The 22772-nt window shown below is 42.6% G+C and overlaps 1 protein-coding gene across 1 annotated transcript; it reads left to right on the top strand.

Moving 5' to 3' along the window:
- Positions 1 to 285: 285 nt before the first annotated feature.
- Positions 286 to 22419, top strand: scara3 (scavenger receptor class A, member 3). Its single transcript, XM_037087367.1, has 12 exons — positions 286 to 747; positions 11893 to 11928; positions 13174 to 13215; positions 13467 to 13586; positions 16723 to 16803; positions 17873 to 17991; positions 18163 to 18407; positions 18605 to 18824; positions 18907 to 18995; positions 19130 to 19322; positions 19470 to 19647; positions 19734 to 22419. Exons 1-12 carry the CDS (start codon positions 741 to 743, stop codon positions 20222 to 20224), a joined length of 1821 nt encoding a protein of 606 aa, XP_036943262.1. The 5' UTR covers positions 286 to 740; the 3' UTR covers positions 20225 to 22419.
- The last annotated feature ends 353 nt before the right edge of the window (positions 22420 to 22772 follow it).

A 22772-nucleotide genomic window follows, 5' to 3' on the forward strand; every position in this document is an offset into this window, starting at 1 on the left:
TAAGACATTTGTTAGCAATTAGCCTCGGCCACAAAACTGACTTTCAACAAAACACATGGACCCTCCCTCCCTCTCGCCTTCTTTTTTTTTTTCACCCTGTCCCTTTTCCAATCCCTCCCTCGCTCTCCAGCTCTTTTGTTCCCCTCCCATCTCTCTCTCTCTCCCTCCTTCTCTACCTCCCTCTGTCTTCCTTACCACCCTTCTTCCTTCCCTCCATCGCCTCTTGCTCCGTTCCCTCCCTCCCTCTCTAAAGTTGCACATGGTCTCTGTCTGAGGGAGGTTCAGTTTCCTCCGGCACTGGATGGGAGAGGGAGGATGCCAGAGAGCTGCAGGCAAACACACATGTTCGAACCTTGAATGGGAGCGATGACCAGATTTCTTCAGATTTGCAAGAATATTTGAAAAAAAAAAAAAAAAAAAAAATTATAAATCAGACAGTTCTGTGGGTTGCAGAGGTGCATTTTTTTGCCCATATGGAATAACAATAATTGTTGTTTAAATACTGTGGAAGTAAGACATTTTGGGACTTTCGGCTTCCTTTGGAAATCTGGAAAATATGTCACGAATGAGTCTGGTGGCACCTCAGGGGTAAATCTGCTGAGTACTTCTGCTGGTCCTGGACTCTTCCTTTGCGAGGGGGGGGGACACAGGTGGCGAGGACCGCGACATCACGGCCATCAGGTTGAGCATCAGCAAAGTAGGCAGCAAGCTGTTTATGAAGGATTCTCGAGCAAGGAATCATGAAAGGTAATTTATTTCAGCATCTTCAGTGTTAATTCTGAACGCCTCCTGTATCCAAACTTTCTTCAGCCAGTGCCTTGCTTGCGTTTGCCAGTGCGAAAAACACTAACAAATGTAGACGGGAACAGTATCTGTCGTTGTGGCATGCAGGCGGAGCACCTGCACATGCAGCGGCGGCCACATATGCTTCTCATCTGCTGTGAAACTCGGCAGCGTGGATCCTGAGAAAGTGCCGGTTTGTTGTTCTTGGACGTGAGACTTTGATCAGTCAGCCCAAAACCTCTGTACGTGTGTGCGTGCACACCGCAGCCCCGTTTCATAAAACATAAAGTGTTCCCTAGCCCGGCCATTCTGCCCGAGATTGACTTAATATCCCCTTTAAAAGAGGGCGAATGAAAACACGGCGCACGAATTTGAGCTTTTTCACAACATGGCATGAAAGGGGAGCTGCCACTGGCTTTGAAGAGGGCAGAGGCTCGTACATGGTTCCCAGACGTACAGTATGAGGAGGGAGAGGAGAGAGAGCAGGAAGGAATCCCACATGTGGGGAAGCAGCTTGGAAATATGTTAAGATGTGCTGACATATTCATTACCAACAGTGCCTGGCGTATAATAGATTCATTCCTGTACATTATTGTCAAAATGCCTCCCTCTGTGTTGTTGGATTTTGTTTTTACTGTGTTTTTGTGGTGGTGTTATTCTAATTCTGAACCGTCCTCTCATAAATGAGCAGCTGTACTGTTTAGCTGACACTGTAGAAATCCAAACAGCCTTTTTTTTTCTGGTAACATTAAAATATGAAGGCTAAGCAGCGAAAACATTGTAAAGTTACAATTAAATAACAATCCGGTCTTACAATTGTCCTTGTCATACTTATTATTTTAAGCGTCTCTACACTGCAACAAAAGCTGTTTTATTTATTCAGTGTTAGCTTTGATAGCTTAGCTACCACTAAAATATATGAGAAACTGTGATTTCAGTGAGCAAAATTGGTGGTTGCTAGCTAGAAATGGGAAGCACTGAATCAAAGAGCTTTTTTTTTTTTTTTTACTAAACCAAGGAGCTAATGTTTGGATATTTAGCTTGTGAGCTACAGTCGATCTGCGAGCAACAATTTCAGCTTGCAAATTCAAAGCTTGCTAGCTAGAAATAAGAAGCAGTCAGCTGTACAGTGAAACAAGAACATGGGTCTTCTACATGGGTCATCTTTGTGGGAAGATGCTGACTTTTCGTGCAGGACATGGAGCTTTGGCCTCACGCTTTTAGCTCGGTATCATGAGGCCATCAAGTCCACATTAAGGATCTGTTTTTCAGGGTTCACTTTTTTAAAAGAAGTCAGCCAGACACATTTAAATCGCCATCTGAAGGCAAGTGTTAGTAGTTAATTAAGGAGCCAAAAGTTTGGTTATTTAGCTAGCGAGTTACAGCCGATAAAATCTGCTAGCAACAGTTTTCATTTCAGCGAGCAAAATCAACGGTTGCTGCCAGCTAAAATCTGCCACTGTTTTACGTGTCAGTGTTAACGTTTCATACAAGAATGGAGAGCAGGCAAAACCAGAGTCCAGAGGATAACGTTAGCAAAGTCTTGCAAAAAATTTTGTGAGGCTTTCATTACAATCAACATCCAACGTGAGATAGTTGTGTTTTTTGCCTCTGTCGAGCCTCGGGGAGAGAAGCAGCCCTGAAACACGAGACCATTTGACAAATTGACTCCAAGAACATTTACAGTACTCCTCTCAGCCAAACGGTACAGGAGGTCTGTTAATGTGGTTTCCAGCCCTGCAGAAAGCGGGTCCAGCCCAGCCCGACCAGAACAAAACATGCTGCCTCATACATTCCTACCAGGGCCGGAGAGGAGGGGGGAGTTGGAGGAGGTGAGGGGAGAGGGGGAGGACTGGAGCAGGTGTATGGCTGGCAAAGGAGAAGGAAAGAGTGACTGAAAGGAGGAGACGGTGGTACAGAAAGAGAGAGAACGTCTTGTTATTAGCCGCAGCAGCGGGATAAATTTACAGTCAAAGCATTTTGAATTTGGATTGAAAGGGGAACAAAGGAGACATAACAGCTGATTGCCATGTTGACTTGTTCTCTCTATGACTCGCGCGCACCTTTTCATTTATTTTTGCTCTCTCGGATCAATTTTCTGATTGTTTCTGCTGGACTTTTTCATGTTTTCACACCGACTCTCAAAGCGTAGGCCTGCACATGAAATGTTGAATGTGCTGCAACTGGATCCTTAATTAAAAAGGTGATATGAGTCTGGCTACAAGTTGCGGCTTGTTAGTATTTCTGCACTTTTTCGAGATGTGTTGGCAATAACGTTCACCGCCTAGCCCACTGATTAAGCCAAATGTGTGCAACTCAAATCAATTGCTTTTGAACATTTGCGGTAAAAACTACAAACTACACTCTTGTAGGAGCCTTCGAAGTAGGGCAGCCTTGTTGGACCACTACAGATGCAGCCTCTCACACAGCTTATAACTTCCAATAATAACAGTTCAAGTGGACAATGGGTATATTTTGAGCTTACAAGTCTTTGAAAATACACATGCAATTGTAATAAATTCATGTCTCTGTACACACAGAATGTGTTTTAGAACTAGTTTCATGTGTTCATTTTATGTTGATTGGAAAATTCCTGATTATACTAACGTTACCGACGCTATTTGGTAATTTTGTCCAAATGATTGGTTTATAGATGTAATCTGGTTATGTGTTTTATATAATGTAAATATTATTAAGTTGACATCATTAAACAGCATTTTAGTGCATTACCTTTTTTAGGTTATCAGTGAGAACAGGTTAGCAGAGGAGGAGGTCTTGATTAAAAAGGTGTTGACGTTAGTTTTGCCAGTTGATTCCGTCCTTATGGTTACATCAGTTACCAGATGAACATTTCTAGTGACGATCATCTCACTTTACATTGTGGGGCAGCCCATTTTAAACTGCGTACTTGCACCAGGTTGTGAGATGTAAACATTTTACCACCAGCACGTCTAATTACCTCCTGTATCAACTCATTGTGTGATGTAATCGGCATGATGCTGTAATTTGAGTTTAACTGTGTTGCTCTTTTGAAATCTGAGATCGAAAAATCCTCCCGGTTTATACAATTATTGAACAGCCATTAATTTGTCCACTTGTCAGACTGAACAGGTTAGCTGGGATCTTAAGCCTCAGTTTTGCCAGTTGACTGGGGTTGGAGTTGATTGTGTTATTTACAGCATTTTGATGCTTTACCTTTTCCATGCAGTCTGAACGGGTGATATATTAACATAATGTTATTTTTGTCCGTTGATTTTGTAGATTCAGTTAATCTTTGAAAACTGATGTTATAGCCTGTAAGGATAACTTTAATCATAGGAACACCTGGTTAGCCGTGTCCAGATTCTTAATTTAGTTGTCTGCATCCTTTCAACCATTTCTTTTGACTTCCTTCTGGAAAGCTCATCTTGTTCTCACCTGTCTTTCTGCAAAGTTCCTACAAGATGCTGGGCATGTGAAATTTGAGGGCTAGTAAAAAAAAATAAAAAAAAAAATACTGAGAATATTGAACACGCCCTTTGGCCTCGGCGCCCTGTAAAGCTAACCAGGCTTGTCTTTGTGTCTCTGCCTGGCTGTCCAAAGAGGTTTAGTCCTGAGAAAACCCAATGCGTTTATGGGATCGTGACTCTGAAAATCTCCCGTTTCACTGCCGAACCACAATAAAAGAACATTCTCGTGTAATGGCTCGTCTGTAACTTCGGTGTTTCGCAGTTTGAAGCAACACATTCCAGGCGTTTATAGTTTTTTTGCGAGGAGACCACACATTCCAGTCAGAAGGCACCTAAACGGTTTGGATGTCAACAGAGGTTTTGGAAAAGGACTCCTTTGGCTTTATGAGATGTGGTCAAGACCTCCACTCTGATCTGGAGCAGGGCCCATCTCGTGACTCCTGGTTTCATTTAAGGGTGGGAATTGCCAGAGTTCCTGAAGGGGATTTTCCAGTCAAAATGGCTTAAATGAGTGGATGAAAGAAAGGAAACCATCGAAAAAGCATTTTGGACCTCATGTGGAGAGGGCCATAATATTTTCACGTTAAATCGCATCATGGATTTTTTTGATGAGGTTGCAGGACAAATCAGAACATGTTGCTCATAACATTTTGCACAATAGTGTGGTGAAAGTGAAGTGCAGAGGGGGACTGAAAAGAGGGAGTGGGTGGGGAAGGGGTTTGGAAAGTCCACCCCCCCCCCATGAGGAACCGCCACAGAGGAACCACAAACATGATGTGGTGCTGACTCAAGTACAGGCCCGGCGCTGCGTTCACAAACTCCAAAGGTCTGTTGGTGACAGAGGATGGAGGGAGGAGGGCCGAAAGTGACTCCATGTGGGTGGACAGCAACATGTTTTTTTTATTCTTTTATCAATGACAGTCAGTGTTTCTGTATACTGACACCCACATTCACCTGTATCAGTATGTGCAGCCTTTCTGTGTAACGGTAATGCTTGGATAAAGTTTTACTTTGCCGCTTGCCTTGATGTTTTCATAGGTGTGGCAGCAGGACACTGTACACCATCTGATTATCTCCTGTCCAGACTTTGGGCCTCGAGCAAGAAAAGTTCATCTAGCTTTTTGATGTGAGATTCGCTGATGTAGGGTTCTAAGTCCAATTCAAAAAAATCTCCTTTAACTGCACAAACTTGTCATAATTTGTGACTTAAAGAGACAGTTTGGGTCTTTTGATGTGAGGTTGTAGAAGAAACTTTGCCCTAGTCAGTGTATCACCCACAGTATATAAATGCCAGCTCTCCTCTGAGTACAACAGAGCACTACTGTAAACCTAAATTCAAGCGGTATCCAAAAAATTATTTGTTTCTCTCCATTCACTACTATACAGTGTTTTTTAGAAGTCAGGTCCCATGGGGTCCATCGGAAGAGGCAGGTCTTTGGCGATCTATAGAGCATCCGGTGAATATTCAAAATGAAACACCCTGTTCAGACTCAACATTGTTGAGGTGTATTGAGTTTTGTTTGTATTTAGCACCTACATTAAGTTTAGCAAACTGTTATAGACATGGGGGTTATATTTTCGACGCTGGTGATGCAGTCGAACACCAAATTTCTACATAATGTTGCTTTAAACCCCAAATCAAGTCATATAACGGTGTTATAAATAGATGTCAACCAACCGGAAATGTTGACACGTGTTATGGTATAGATTTGGGATGGTTATAAACAATATCCCTCATTCGTTTTAACTATATCAAGCCATAAAGCTTAAACAGTGAGCTAAGTTGTTCATATGAGGAAAATATTAGTTTTCAGAGTGGCCCAAATTTCTTGTCCACATATTTTAGAGGCACCCTTGGTGGAGGAATGTTTTTCATGGTTTGAGCTCAGCTCTTTCGTCCCAACTAAGGGAAATTTTAATGTCCAGGAATCCATTTATATTCTCGACAGTAGTCTTCCTCCGACTTTGTGGCAGCAGTTTGAGGAAAGGCCCTCAGTTACTTTAAACACGGCAGTGCCCCCATGCGCAAAGTCAAGGCCAAGAAATGGTTATAAGAGAGGAATTGGGCCGGCTTACACAGAGCCTTGACCTCAACAGACCCTCTAACGCCGACGGTAAGCCAGGACTTAATGTAGAAGCCAACATCAGTGTTGGACCTCGCTGATTCTCTTGTGGCTGAATGGGACCATAATTTGTTGGAAAGCCTGGAACCAAATGAGTCTGTTACAGCAGTGGACTAAGGCCCATGGTTTTGGAAGATGATATTAGGAGCTCTCATATGGGTGTAATGTCAGGGTGTCCACATACTTATGGCCATGTAGGTAGTTAATATTTCACCAAAGTCGGGTTCAAAAGCACCAACAATTAGTACTGTAGTCTTTCTGTGGCTAACACTGGTATTATTTGTCGTTTTTAAAGTCCAGTAACCTTGAGCGGTGCTGCTTTCCACGGTCATAACACAAAGGGACCAGGTGTCTAAGTAGCACTTAACAGCCGTATGATATAATTTGTCACAAGAACTATTCCTGGCAGAATAAAGACCTGTGGTCATTTCCCGACCTTGTTTTACTTTTATTAAATTATACTGCCTTTTTTTTTTTTTTTACTGCTTTTCAGTGCTTTGGGGGAAAACATTTGGAAATGTTTAGTTTCTTTGGATTTTCTTCAGCACATTTTTCATACAAACAGACATCCTTTAAAGTGTATTTACTTCTTTTCACAACACAAAGTCGCTGCCGGGCTCTGAGTGTGTATTCGAACTGCAACCAAACTTTTCCATCCGCCTGACTCACTGTCTGGACAAACAGGACCAGAAAGACCTTTTCCTATATGTCTATTTGTCAAAACACTATACCACCAATCATTTATTATATACATTTTATCTCAAAAAGTAGATGGATAGCCTGTCATTGACAGTGCTGATATTGGTCTTTATATTTGTGATCTTGGAGACAGTTCACCTTGCATTTTGTAATGGTTTCTTTTTCTGTTCTGCTGTTTTAAATGTTTTTTTTTTTATGCAGCAGATTTTCGTCCAAATCAAAATTTCCTCCAAACACGAAGTGAAGAGTTCAGTTCAAATTGAATTTGCCTTTTACCTTCAGGGTTGTTTTTTCCCCAAATAATGAAAATCTGTTGTGCATCTGCAGTTACGACCATTTTTGTAAGTGACACTGAAAACAAGTAGGGTCGTGAGGAAAGAAGTGGCTCTATGTAGCAAGATGGGAAATAAGGTGGAGGGTGGATGGACGTGTAATATATTGGACCATATTGTACTATACTTTATTTGCCATAACCCTGATAGTTCTCTAATCTTATCTATACTGTATGTTCCATGTGCCGATACTGTAGAATGCAAGAATTTGGTAAACATAAACCACAGTTTTGCAGAATTTTTGACTGTTTGTTCATCCCAATCCAAGATTGTCCACCAAATAAGAAAAAAAGCATGATTTTTCATGTGAATCATGTATTGAAAAATGATGAATAGAACAAAGGGGGAAGTCAAGGAGATATCATAGAGCAAGTTGACCCATGGAGGACGGAACGGCTTAGATCGGTTTACCCCAAATCTTAACCTAACCCTAACCAAACCATATCATTGTCACATCATAAGAGGGGACAGTGATTAGCACAATTCCACGTGTTGTTCTAGAGGGCGAACAACGTTATATGTTGTTTGATTAGGAGGGGCTTGTTGCCCAACACGTTGCATGTTCTACCACTCATGACCAATTAAAGATACGCATGGTGCTATAATAATTTTAGAGCCCTGAAGAGGTCAAAGTAGCCCGTCAGAACAAGAGTGGCACAGCTTAAAAGAAAATCTGAAGACATAATTTTGCGAGCAGAACTGTGTTTGTTTTTTTCCCCCCTCCTGGGGCACCTCACTGTCAGGTTTTGAGTTTTATTGCTGTCACAACTTTGAAGGGATGCAGTTTGTTTGTTTCGAGGTCTGATCTGGTTGGACTGAGATCTTGCTGTGATGGTGGTTGTGAACGATCCGATCCCACTCAGGAGAGCTGAAGGGTTCACGCCGCTCCTCCTTGTTTATTTTCGTGTGGGAGTAAATGCTTTGCCACACCAGATTTCAGAACAATGAGGTTGTTGATGTGACTATGACTTGCTTGAAACTCTGAAAGTGTAAATTTGACAAAGGAAAGACTGAACCAAATGCCTTTTTTTTTTTGTACAGCACTCTGCCTCTGCCTGGTCAGTATAGGTGTGACCTGGGAGGCCTGTGTTGTGCTGCTGTCGGATCGGCTCAGTTCTGCTCTGTGTGTGTTGGACAGGTCGACTTCCTCGCTAACGAGACAGACGTGAAGGATTTTTCCACAGAGAGCAGGGAAAACATTAGGACACACACACACAAACACACGCATGCACACACACACAGGGAGGTGCAGGAGGAGAAGCACACCCGAGGAGCAGACAGACACTTGAGGGTGGAAACTGATGGTGATCGTTTGGAATTTGGAATAATGTGCCGACATTCGAATATTCGAATCTGAAACCTTTTTCGCACCACGGAAGTCCAGAAAATGACAAGAATTCTGTTTTAACCCATATTTTAGTGTGGGAGAGGATTTAGACCAGTTTGGGACATGAACCCCAGAGTAATAATGGCATGCATACCGTATGATATTGTGACCATATGGGATATTACTGCCCCGAACATACTCTCACGACTTACGACCGCCTTCAAATTGAAGTTATGACTTTATATTTATTTTTATATCTTTGGAACAATGGTGAATGGATTTTTGTGTTCTGTGTTTTAAAGGTCCAATTTGTAAAACAGGGTAAAGAATTTGGGACAACCACCAGCCGAATGTGCCAGTTGGGAACGAGACCAGACATTTGACTATCTTAAAAATGTGACCTTACAAGCTGTTAAACTTCCTGTTTTGGCCACTTGAGGTCAGCAAAACGAGCTGTACAGAGTTGCATGTATTAACATTATAATGTTCATACACATATGAGCAAACTGAGCAACATCAGCATTTGTTGTCATGTCTCTCGCATAATACTTGCTCCATCATATATCAACAAACGCAGACATCCGTCAGTCTAACCCTGGATGCAGGTCAGCCTTCCGTAAATCCTCACGAATTACCGTGAAGTACTTCGGCAACTGCAGAGCAACGATCAAGAGCGCAAATGTTCACAATGTTCGCACAATGTTGTTTATTTCGTTCCTGTCTTTTAGTTTTTTGGAGGTGGCTGCCTCCCCCTGTCCTCCTGTTTCCCTCCGCCCTCTCTCTTCCCTCCATCATTATGTCATCCACACAGACCTGACCTCAGCTGTTCCACCGCTGACTGACATAAACATTCACCTCATCGTGTTGCGTTGGCAGAGCGCTTGCAAAGTGCAGTTTGGCTTAAACAATAAGCTTATTTGTGGAAAACCTAACATTAAAATGTTCCCTTTCCCATAACGCTACGTGTGCAGATGTGTTATTTGCCTCTCGTAGTCAATGAAAGAAGGCAAACTCTTTAGAATTCATCATGAATATCCAGTTTTAGGTAATATGTTTGCACTGAAAAGGTCTCTTGTGGACGTGCTGACTACATGAGGAATGGTTTTCTATCTTTCAAAAATATACTTCATACATGACAAATGATTTTGCTGACCCTCCGTCAAACAGTGTGCGCAGCTGCTCCTGGTTTTACTTTTTCCCCACAGCCATGTTTCTCTCTCTTGTTCTCAACCAATGAGAGGCCAGACCTTCATGTTGAGCTGATTATGTGGTTAACCACAGGGGTCGATCCTCAACAGATCCTTTGGTTTCACATTTGCATCCTTTTGTTTTGGCTCGAGAAGTGGAACAAAACAGAAAGGTCTTTTTACGACACGCAATAAACCGTAAACAAGTGAATCCATCCTTACAATTTTTCACTTGCATAAAAAGTTCAGGATGCACAGTGGGAGAGAGACACAAACGCATATGTCCAACGGCAAAAGCCTGCCGTATTTTCTGGTGATCCATTTTGAGTCTGAGCTAAAACATATGTATATGACTAGTGATGTAGTGGGAAAAAAACAAAATCTTTTAAGGTCTTAAAAGTTAAAATTCCATGCCAACAGGAGCTCCCGAGGTGCCCTTAGATTCTGTGACTTTGTGACATCACTCTACACCACCACGTCACAAATTTGCATCATATATTCACTGCTAAAAGGAAGCTAACTGGACGCTAAAAACACGATAGAGCTGACCGGAGACATGGTGTGTGTTGCTGGGTCAGGTGTGTGTAAGCTGACCAATCATAGCAGACTGGTTCTTCAGGAGGAGGGGCCTTAAAGAGACAGGAGCTAAAACAGAGTGTTTCAGACTTTTCTTCTTTTTTTTGCAGAAAATAATGTATATTTATTCTAGTAATAACCCAAATTATGAACATAAAAATGAGCATAATATGTCTCCTTTAAAAAGATGTGCATGTGCAGGATACTTCAAATACTGAAAAGACGACAATGGATTCCAACCCAGTGACCCTCTAAGCCATCACAAACTTCCTGTGTGTTCCAATACTAAGCCCCAGTTCACCAAAATATGCAAACATGGTTAGCTGGCCCCTAACTGTTTGAGTTTTGCCAGTGCCAAACGTAAACATGGTTCAGCCAGAGATGCATCGAGGACTTGACCATTTATGGCAAATGATAATATAACCAGAGGCCCTGCTTTTTAGAGCCAATCCCTCGCCAGGAGGTCCTTAGTTAGCGGGCAGCGTACATGTCAGAGTCACCTTTAACTTGCAGATACATTTTTGTTGGACTGTTCCTTTAAATTACATCACATCTGTCTAGACTCAGTCAACACCTTTCCCACATTGCTGCAGTCGGAAACATTGCAACGTAGCCGCACACGTTTTTGAGGTGAACTGCTGAAGCGGGCCTGCAGTTACACCAGCAGCGTCTCAGCAGTCTGACCACTCAGTCTGACACTGCTTGCTCTCAGGCCAGCTCCTCTGGTAGCAGAGCGTCTCTCTTCAGCTGGTCAACAACCTGCCAAACCCCTATTTTCCCCTGTCTACGAGTGTGTATGAACGTTTCCTAGCTCTTTCCCTTCAGAAACAGCCTCCCCTGCAGCTCCACTGAGTGTTGGCCTCCACTGCCACACCCACAGCAACTAAAGTGTGGGGTTGGATACCAGATTGGGTGGTGTGCACTTAATGACGTGTTATATGAAGTCCATTGCTATTACATTCAGTTATGAAAACACCAATGTGCCCTGGGACCTTGTCTGGTTTATTAGGCCCTCTGGTTACACTCTATGGAAGTTATGGGTCTTTTTAGCTTGCTGCTTTCCAGCAGGAGTGTGTGATGACAACCCCCTCAGACACATGTGCACACACAATACTCCCACCAGAACCAGCACACAAAACCAACAACTGTTCTCATACTTTGCACCACAATGGGGCTGATTTCTCCTGAGTGAGCAACAGCTCGGAGAAACAAAACATTTCTTCTCGTTGTGCTGAGATAGCAGCCACATACTGAACGTACTCACAGGCTGCGGGGGGATTGTGGGTCAGCTGGTTTGTGTGATTGATGAGAGGAGTAATAAAACTTGTTGGTGGCTCCAGTGGAATTGGTTTCTGTCAGCATCGTTTTGATGAAAAGTGTGTGTTTTGTGACTCCCCTTTCTTCATTTCTTGGCAGATAACTATGGTGGATACGAGAACCAGCTCTTCAAAGGTAACGATGGAAGTTTTCTATTGCCCTGAGCTCAGAAACATACATGGCAACCAGTTCATGACCATCAGCCATATGATAAACACAGTTCTGTCAACTGAATTCAAAGTCTGCGGGCAAATTTGGGAGAGATGTATGATGGGAAACTACACTTTTGAATTTCCAAAGTCAAGTGAGTTATTTGCTGCTCTTGCTTGATCTGATTGGTTTCAGAGAAAAATAATTGCTACAAAACGTGCAATATCTTGAAGAACAGTTTCACCTTTTGGTACATGTATATGCTTATAAGAGGTGATAAACAAAATGGACACCAAGAGGAGATTATCTGATTTAAGCGTTACAACTGGAGCTAGCTAAATGATCCAGCCAAAGCCTACAACTTTACATGCTTTAACTCCTTTGCTTAATTTTTGCAGTTTATTTTTCATGCACAAAGTAATGGATCTCTTTGTAAGAAAAGTTCCTAACTTGTCAAATAATAAGTTGAAACTCAAAGATTTTTTTCTCATAAAAAGATCTTTTAAACAAACCCCAATAAGTTTGGAACTGGAGAGAGTCAGGCTCGCTATTTCCTACTGTTTCCAGTCTGTAAGCTAAATTCAGCTAAGCTAATTGCCTCTTAGCTGTGGCTCGTGGATTTTTAATATGTCCAGAAAATGCATAATAGGAAAAGTCATGTTTGACCACGTTTACAGTTCTTGGTGTCCCGTCAACAGTTTTTAAAGACATATCTATTGTCATGGTGGTTCATAGGGAGCGAGTTTTTTAAAACAGAAATGTTGTTTAGGGGGAAGGCAAATTATTGTCTGACCTGTGGAGAGAGCCAGGTTAGTTTTTTCCTCATTTTTAATATAATATATATATAATAGAATAGAATAGAAGCCTAGCTTTATGTTAAAAGTAGAGAACCAAAAAAAAAAAAATCACTCCTTTCATCGAACTCTCAGCAAGAAAGCAGTCGAGTATACTGTATTTCCCCAAATGCCAGACTATTTGATGAAAACAACTACCTGCTGTCTGCAGTGTTGGTTCAGTCCATAGACAATGTTTCATGATCTGCAGACCTAATTCTAAGTTCCTTTTACATATTTTTGATCTAACTTAGATTGTACTACCACTTTAATATAGACAGAAATAACAACGAGCATTAAAACTTGTATCATATCATGGTTTCACTGTTCTTTAGTCAGCAGTGGAACATAATGTTTGGTTTTCATGTTTGCATTTCTTCCTTGTTATGTTTTTCAGAGGAGGATTTCACTGGAGAGGAGGAAATGCCTTCATTCAGAGGTGGGGGGCCACACACACGCACCACACACAAGTCTAACAGCAACAAACAATGGCGTCTGTATTAGCCTGTGTGGTTATGTCCACCGGTGACACACTGTGTACACATGCATGACTTTTAAAAAAAAGTTTTCCTCCCAGAGTGTGACTACAATAGATACAGTTATGCTCCATCGATTTCCATTTGCCATGTTTATGTGGATTTTGGCCCAAATTCAGCCGTTCACGTGTGCATCCGTCTGCTGTTGTTCCAGGTCGAAGCAGAGGAGGCTGCCTGAGGTGCCAGCAGAGCCACTCTCTCCAGCTGGCGGTCAAAGTCCTCTATGGATTTGTTGCATTCCTCATCATTACTGTGGCAGTGCTGGCATCACTCGGTGAGCCCAGTTAGACTTTTTCAATTCCGCTTTTTACAGTCAATGAATCCTGTCTCAAATAGACACCACGGAGTCCCCCCATCGAGATGCTAATCCCCAAAAGGTTGGATGCGGTCAGCGGTCAAAACAGCAGTTCTCAACAGTCTTGTGATTTGTTAGGCAATTCAACTGATTAATGCCGACACTGCGCATCAAGAGCGAAAGGTAGACCGAACATGGGAAAAGATCAGACTTTTCCGATTCCACCGTGTGTGTGTGTGTCCGTATAAAACAGCCCATTTAACTCCCACGGATCAAATGAATGTGGTCCTGACTGCCATGTTTTACCTGACAGCCGCTCAGCGCCGGCAGATGCTTTTCACATCAGCGTCACGTTTTATTGGGTTTGAAAGCCGTAAATCTTCATCTCTTACTGCCGTCTGGAGAGAGAGAGAGAGAGAGAGAGAGAGAGAGAGAGAGAGAGAGAGAGAGAGAGATAGAGGTTTGGCAGAGTGACGTAAGCTCCCACAACACATATACAAGTTCGTAGGCAGGTACACGTGTACAGAAACATAGTACAGTTCTGTTTTGTTCTGGGTCTGATCTGAATTTTATTCAGTTACGCAAGCGCTGGGAAGGTTCACTGAGGTTTTTTGCTCTGCCACCCGGGGTCTCTGCCAATTCAATAGCATAAAAAAAAAACTGTACAGTGTGGATTTTTAGCTTTTACCAGCCCAAATCTGATTAAAATGCGCTCTGCTCCCAGCGATCTGTCAACTGGACAGACCGGTAAACAAAACTCCATTCTATAAGCAGGTGTCTTATGGGCCAGTTTATTTATTTTTCATTACAGTAAAGCACGATCAGCACACACCTCATCTACTCAGTCACATCATTAACTAACCTGTAATGAGATGTTTGCCACATGTGGACTTGTATTGACTGCCTGAATCTCACCGTTTATAATTTTCACTCTCTCGACCTGAAGCCACAGATCTCTTCTGTTACTGTCCTTCGCTCTTTGGGGAAGTAAATCGAATCGTATGCTTCGGGAGATTTTATTGTTCGATGTGAAAAATGCAGCACAGCCGCTTTTAAACATGTAACCACCAGCTGCTTTCAATCTGGCGACAGCACTCTCGCAGTGTTTGCTTTTCAAGGGTCGGCGTGGTCGTTCTGGCAACAGGAACGTGACGTATGGCTGCTCTTATCTATGACAGCTCTTTCGATGCCTAAACATAACCAAACTGCAACAATGAGGACCAATAACCCTGAGGATAACAGGTCGACCACTTATAGTAAATAATGAATCAAATGTGAATTTGAATTTGCCTCAAACACGACAGGAACCTGGATCACCTGGATGAACATCTTGTGTTTCATCGAGCAGTCCGGTTTGGATGAGCACTTCACCAAAAGTACTCCAGTGGGAACGCAGCCATTTTATCAGATCTGTGATGCTGAATACTGGTCATAGTTTAGGAATATTGAATTAGTTTATCTGCAACGAGTTCACTGCTGACCAAGCTAGCTATTAGCCACAAAGGAGAAACTCAAGACATAAACACAGTACATAATCATTTAGAGATATAACCTTTCTTAGTCCAACAGTAACTTCACATTCACCAAATGTTAAAATTCTGATTGCCCATTATTTAGTTTTTTTCTGTATCTGCATGTTACTTCTCTTGGCACTGAGTTGTTCTGTAACCATCTTACTTTGAGAGACATTGGGTGGGTCGCTTCAAACTCCTTTGGGTTTTGTAATAATTGGCCTTCAGAACAATATGCAGACCCCAGCTATAGCAAGTCATTTGACCATTAGTCTGTATTTTTTGTTAACTGTGAACAAGGGTTCATTTACACTTCTCGAAATCCTACTTTTATAACCCTCCCTTTAATCGTTTTAGGTTGGTTTTCTCAACCAAGTCTGCCTCAACATTGGTGGATTCATAAAAATGTTATCACCTTGGGCTCAGCGCAAGAAGCTAAACTAGCGGCTGAACATAATTATCGCTGTAAATGTCCATATTGAGGATTGGCAGAAAGAAATCAACATCTACTAAACAAATATTGTGTGCCAACACTCATTTAAACAGGCATGCTGCGCAGAATCGCTGCACTACTTTAATGTTTTATGCACATAAACATGAAAAAAAAAGAGAGATCTTAGTTCATGTTTGTTTCTACATCCCGTGCAGCTGTACAACACCAGAGCCTTAAAAAAACTTGAGCGTAAACAGAGCAGATATTGCACTTGGCTCCAGCTCCCAACAGCATGCACGAGGAAAAACAGAGAGCAGTAACCTTTGATTTTATGTTCCCTGCTGAACATCTGTTTCATGAAAAATAGATTCTGTAGAAAAAAAAAAAAAAAGTTAAGTAACTCATTTGGAATGAATGAACACAGTTGTTTAGCTCTCTGTGACTCCGTGTGTATACATCAGCTGTGGCTGATATACAAAAAGTTTTTTATGTTTCTATAAAATGTTTTTTTTTTTTTTTTTTTTTTTAAATTTTTCTTGTATCATTGCTACAGCATATTTGTGCTGACTGAATTTGGCCAAAACCCTGAGCCGTGTTCGGCATCACTGCAGCTGATACAGTGGAGCAGCAGGTGGTGTGTGTGCAGAGCGCACGTGGAAGCATTTATATATGCAAACACGCATATATGGAACAGGCATTCATTAACCCCCTGAGTCACGTCTCAGGATGCTGAACACACATAATACAAATTCACACGAATGTACACGTGTACACACACCAAAACTCGAACTCGCTAAATTGTTGTTGCTCTCTTGGGAAATATGCTGGAGGAGCGGGACCTGCCCAGCTGGCTAAACCATCACTCATCGGTGTTTTGGTTACATTTGTGAGCTAATGAAAACTTTACGTGTTTCGTTGTCGGGGGCTTAAATTACAACTTCCTGTTTTTACTCCTTTAAATGCTTCCTACGTCCCGTTAACGCCGAAGCAACGCTGAAGTTAATCATTCAGAGCTGTCCTCTGTGTTTATTTTCTCCCCCTGATTACTGTTAACTCTGAACGTTCAACCACCGGTGCTGTAGGACTGTGTCAGCTCTCGTGTTTAGTTCCTTATTGACTCGCACTGGTTTTAACGTCTGCCTTAACTGAATCAACTTGACTGTGTCTCCAGTGTTCAAGAAGGTCGACAGCCTGTCCGAGGAGGAGTCGGTCTACCACGCCAAGATCTCCAGGGTCCAGCAAGGGATCGAGGGTAAAGTAGCTCGACTGAGCAAACACATGGTCGTTTTTTGATACACGAAATGATAGCTGGGGACTTTTGGTATGGAGTTGTATGAGCCGCTTATCTCTTGTCAGTGTATTATAGATGAGTATTGTAGATGATCATCAGCTCTCCCCCGTGTGGAGAGGCAGCACAAACAGAGAAGAGCATTGTTACTGCTATAAACTAGAAGCAACACCTATTTCGACACATTTACATTTAGCAGATCACTTTAAGTAAATGTTCTGTAAAAACTTACTTACTTACTCTTGCTCTCAAAGGCATTAACCTTTAGCTCAACTCTGAGGCTATTCTGCAAATAGTTTTAATGAATGATGAAAATGGCGACTTCTGATCAGTCCACATCAATGTCAGGCTCACCTACATAGCCACGCCCACTTCAGATTAATCCATTCTGAGTCAGGATATGAATGTAGAATTTAGAATGTAGTTTGCTGAATAAATAAACATATAAATAATAATATGCCAGCTCGTCCCTACTATACATTATGGAAAAGAAAACATCAGCAATGGAGAGATGGGTTTCTGCGACTGAAATGGAAAACTGTCGGTTTTTTTTGGAGCCTTTCATTAGATAAAACAGCTTGAAGAGTGACAGGGAACGACATGAAGCAAAGGGGCACAGGTGCTTCCTGAATTAATTTATTCACAGTGCTAAAAGAGCCTAAAACTGCTGTTTTCTGCCACTATAAATAACCATAAGATAAAATAAGCCTTTATTAATCACTGGAGGAAAATTCAGGTGTCACAGCAACAACAACAGCAGTGAAAATGATTAAAAGCTCCTGGCAGCGACTAAATGGACCTTGTGGTGTGATTGTTTAGTTAACCATATAGACCCTGCATCCGCACCAGGCGGTTTAAGGTCATTCATGTGGTGTGAAGCAGTACGGCTGATCGGGTTTAATGTCAGGGGAGGTCAACAGACGTTTTTTTTTTATTCTCTCCCAGAAAACAGGCAGATGGATACCAGACGCTTTCATTTACAGTGATCATAAACAGACCTTTCTTATCTCCCCTCCTTTTCTTTCTCTCACAGATCTGAGCTCCACCTCTAACTGCTCAGGCTGTCTGGATGTGACTCTGTACAGCGAGGAGATCAGCAGGCTCAAGAGGGAGTTTGAGGACATCCAGAGGATGATACTGGGACAGGAGCAGGTACTGAGACGTCCACAAGTCATTTGTTTTGTTCAGCCAACAGTCCAAAACCAAAAGATATTTAATTTTTAAAGATAAAAAGCAAAGAAAAGGAGCAAATCACCTTTATAATGGGCTACAGACTGACTCCATTAATTTCTAACTGTCACTTTGATCACTGTTCCCCTCCAGGTCCTGGACCAGGCCTCCCAGTCCCAGAACACCCTACAGGAGACAAACAACCGGCTGACACGCGACATGCAAAACCACCTCATGTCGATCAAACTTCTCAACCAGTCGCTAGAACGCTACCTGGATCGGGTGGAGGGCTGGAAGGACGTGATCGAGGAGACTGAAGAGAAGATGAAGACCCTGACAGAGGATCAGTACAACGTCAAAGCTACAGCGCTGCAAGTTAACATGACGGTGGCTCTCAGGTGAACAAAAAGACTAAACACAGATATTGACTGTGTGACATATGAATTCTGTCTTGAAGCTTAAAGATACAGTCACATTTGTTCATATAGTCCGAAAAGGGGCTATATGGACAGTCTCATTCAGGAAACAGAAAATAAAAATGTGTATGTAATGTAATGTAATATGAATGCGGCTGATGTTTTCCTCTTCTCTCCAGCACGATGTGGATAGACACCCTGCAGAGAAAAGCCGACGAGGAGACTCTGGTCCTCCAGAAGTTGACCAGCGACTGGCAGAACTACAGCCGGGTTCTGAGCGTCATCAAGTCCAACATGAGCAGCACCACACAAAACATGCGCTTCCTCCAGAACAACATCATATCTGACCACCAGAGAATCGCCATGTCCACTGACGTCTACTACGACCTCACCCAGCAGGTGACCCCGAAATTTCCTTTAGGAGGAGTGACCGGGTCCTCACAAATACAGCAAGTACAACATCTGTGTGTATTTCCTTCAGGTGATGAACCTGCAGATGCAGCTCGACAACGTGACGTCTTTCATGGATGAACACGAAGAGAACATGCACGACCTTCACTACCACTCCAGGTAACACGCGAAACACACTCACATTCAAAGATGAATCCAGATGTTTTGATGGCGAGGCCCAACATTGTGTACAGACGTCCCTACACCACGATGACTGAATAATGCACACACACACACCTGACACACCTCTCCAGATACTACGAGAACCGGACGGGTGAGCGTTTCTCCGCTCTGGATGGCCGTCTGAACTCCATCTCGATGGAGATCGACACGATCTCCTCCAGCCTCAACGCCACCGTCAGCCACGTCCAGAGCATGTACAAGTACATCAACATCGAGAGCTCGTCCTGCCAGAGTCGCATGGGCCAACACACTGAAGACCTGCAGGTAGGGGCCACAGAGGAATTCATTCGTCTTGCTCGCCAAACTATCGATACATATAAACAAGAAAACTCAAAGTCAAGTTGAATTCCTCTGTGATAAGACAATTTTCTTTACCTTCTTCCACACATCCCCCTTCTTACTTTTGTGCAGAACCTGAACGACACCGTGTTGTTACTCCTCCACTTGGCCGACACACTGAGACAACAAAACATGCTGTTGAACGTGCGACTGGATGTTGATGTCAGGAACTTGTCCATGGTGATGGAGGAGATGAAGCTTGTGGATGTTCACCATAACCAGCTAATTAAGAACTTCACCATAGTGAAAGGTACAGTAGATGTTGTCCTATATAAAGATAAATCAGTACGTGTACACTTTATTGTTCATCTTCAACACGCTACCTTCTCTCAACAGGTGCTCCTGGACCGCCAGGGCCCAAAGGGAACCGTGGTGAGACCGGCTCAAAAGGACCTGTGGGACTGACTGGGAGTAAAGGTGACCGGGGCCCGACAGGAAGCCGTGGTTCTGTTGGAGAGAAGGGTTCTCTTGGGCTTAAGGGAGCACCAGGTGAAACAGGTCCCAGTGGAAATAGAGGGTCTGTAGGAATCAAAGGAGCTAAAGGATCTATTGGTGCCCCAGGACCGCGTGGTGAGAAGGGCCAGAAAGGTGACATTGGTCTCCCCGGTTTAGATGGCAACGATGGACCAGCAGGGCCTCTGGGAATCCAGGGTCAGGCAGGACTGCCGGGCATCATTGGGCCACCGGGACCGAGAGGAAAACCAGGGCCCGTCGGGCCGCCTGGTCCTCCAGGATACCCTGGACCTCCAGGGTTGCCGTACCATCACGATCGAGTCAACACCCAGCAGCGGTCCGTGACGCCTGCTACTGGGTCCAAGAGACAGTAGAAAGACGGACGAAGACATGGACTCAGAAGTGATTTGTACAAAGAGGCTTAATTATAAGTGACAGACACAAACTGAAGGAAACCATCCAACGACTCTGAGATGCAATAATCCATTTCTTTTGTGTGTGCAAGACAATCGTGAACAACAAATCAAATTCAAGACAGGGCTTTTAAAGGAGGCATTATCCTGAATATATGACATGGCCACAACCAAGAGGAAGGTCTAATAGACAGAGAGCAGGACTGCTGCCACAGACTGAACTGTTGTTGAGAAGTGAGAAGAGGCCAAAGATGAACTTTTGTACGGTGGTATGTTGGAGAAAACGGTCTTTGCATTGTTCTCACCAAAGACAAAGAAAACCCAAATCAAACAAGTCCCTTCCATTTATGAATGAAATGAGTTTTTGTCAGCTCAAAATTTTTTTTTTTCTTATATGTTGGAATTAATAGGAATAAAAAACATCTTGCCTTGTTGGATATACTGAAAGCAAAGACTGTTTGAGGTTGTTGTCAAGCCACAAAAACCTCATGGGGGATAATAAATAGGAGGGCTGTTAACCACAGATTTGGACTTAAGTAGAGGTGTTTTCCCATCTGGACTACTCGAGGGTTTACATTCCCATGCACTATTTTATATTATGGGCACAGAAAAAAACAAACACTTTTTTTTTTTTACATTATGTACACGTCGACACATCCTTTTCTGGTGGATGGCACTGTTTGTAAATTTTCTAGCCAGTTTGCTTCTCTCTTGGCATTTCAGAGCAGGTCCTCTGAAGACTTTTCTCTCATCTACTGGGCAAAACAGAGGTGACGTTGCAGAATTAACGGCCTGTGCATTTCCACCCTTCTACACTTTGGTTTGGCATAGCATTGAACATTTGCTTTGATTGTTGCTCTTGTTCGACAAAGAAGGCAAGAATGAAGAAAAATTATGATTCCTGTTGAAGTGTGAAAACATTATAGGAAATACACTCTCTCTCTCTCTGAGACTTTGATAAGATGATCAGTGTTAGTCTGGTGTTTGTGTGCAGGAGCTGGAGACAGGACGTTATTAGCCTAGCTTAGCATAAAGACTGGAAGCACAGGGAAGGAGGTAGCCTGAATCCTGACAAAAATCACCAACAAACACGTTTTATGGTGTTTGCTGAAATCTGTAACCAGGTGGTTATTAGCCTAGCTTAGCATTACGGCTAGAAGCAGGTAGCCTGACTCTTTCCAAAGATCACTAACTGGTTGTATTTTAATTTGTTCAAATCTGTACAAAAAAAATTCAGTGTCATTGCTGTGTTAAGGGGAGTTTAGTGCACAACAGCACATAACTTCCCCGTACATGATCTGATATTGCCTTGTTGTTGTTGCTGCTGCTGCTGGTGGACCATGGAGATTGTTTTTGTAAAGCCAGAGCTTTGCCACATAGGGAAAAAGGCCAAAAATACATACGTGGGAGAAGTTGTCCTTTGGAACACGTGTTTATAGTTGTGAAACGGTGTATTTAAACCCAAACCATGTTTTCCTAAACCCACTTAGTGTAATAATAAGTGAACAAGATAATATTATGTCCCAGCAGGATACCATCCCCACTCCTCTGAGTGGGAGTCTTAAACTGCACTCAGCCACAATTGCTTGCTTGAAATGTGTTTTTTGTCGCTATTTGTAAGTTGAGATGATGGTTCTGGAGCGACATTAATTGTGACGTTCGAGGAACAACACCAACACAGCAAAAAAAGATACACTTTACCCCTGCCTCCATTTTTTACACTAAGCTAAGCTAAGCTAAGCTAAAATGATTGCCTCTGCCTCCAGTTCTGTACCTTATGCAGAGATTTAAGAGTGGTATCAGCTAACTGTCTTTCACAGATGTTGAACAATTCCTTTGAGAGGTTTGAAAAGTCATCCAACAAATCATGAATAACATTGGTGAACGTGTTGATTCATGAAAAAGCGTGTGTTTTTCTGCGACAGGATTGTTTCTTTTCCCTCTTTCTACTTTAAACAATTGTGATACCGGAGACATGACTTACAGGAGGGTTTTATGATACGTGCATAAATAATCTTTTATATCTCCGAAAAAAAGAAAAAAAAATACAAAAAGGCAAACTACTATAAGGTACTATTTTTGTAAACCTGTGAGTTGTAATGAAATGCGACTGGCTTGCATCGAACTTCAATAAAGCTTTTTTTTGAACAGTCTCATTCCTGTTGGTGTCCTGCTGCTCTTCCACAGCAGAGTGCTATTGTTGCCCTGTGAACTGAAAAGGGAGCGGCCATTAATTCAAAACAGATGTCAGCCCCTCCCATTAGATTTTTGAGGTTTGCTGCCACTGAATAAAAGATAATCGATTGGCTCGATTCACCCTGAGGTTTAAACACAGGTACAGTTGTATCTAAAATCGGGCTCATTGTTGTGGAGAGGAGCTGAAAGCCTCCCTGCAGCAGCCCCCGATCTCCCGCTGGATGACATTATCACAGCGTTTCCCTCTTTCCCTCCATGCTGGAACATGACAGGCCTTGTGGGATGTTGGGAACCTGATATCCAACAAAAACTT

The sequence above is a fragment of the Acanthopagrus latus genome, chromosome 22, assembly GCF_904848185.1.
Source record: "Acanthopagrus latus isolate v.2019 chromosome 22, fAcaLat1.1, whole genome shotgun sequence".
In the NCBI taxonomy this organism is placed as follows: Eukaryota; Metazoa; Chordata; class Actinopteri; order Spariformes; family Sparidae; genus Acanthopagrus; species Acanthopagrus latus.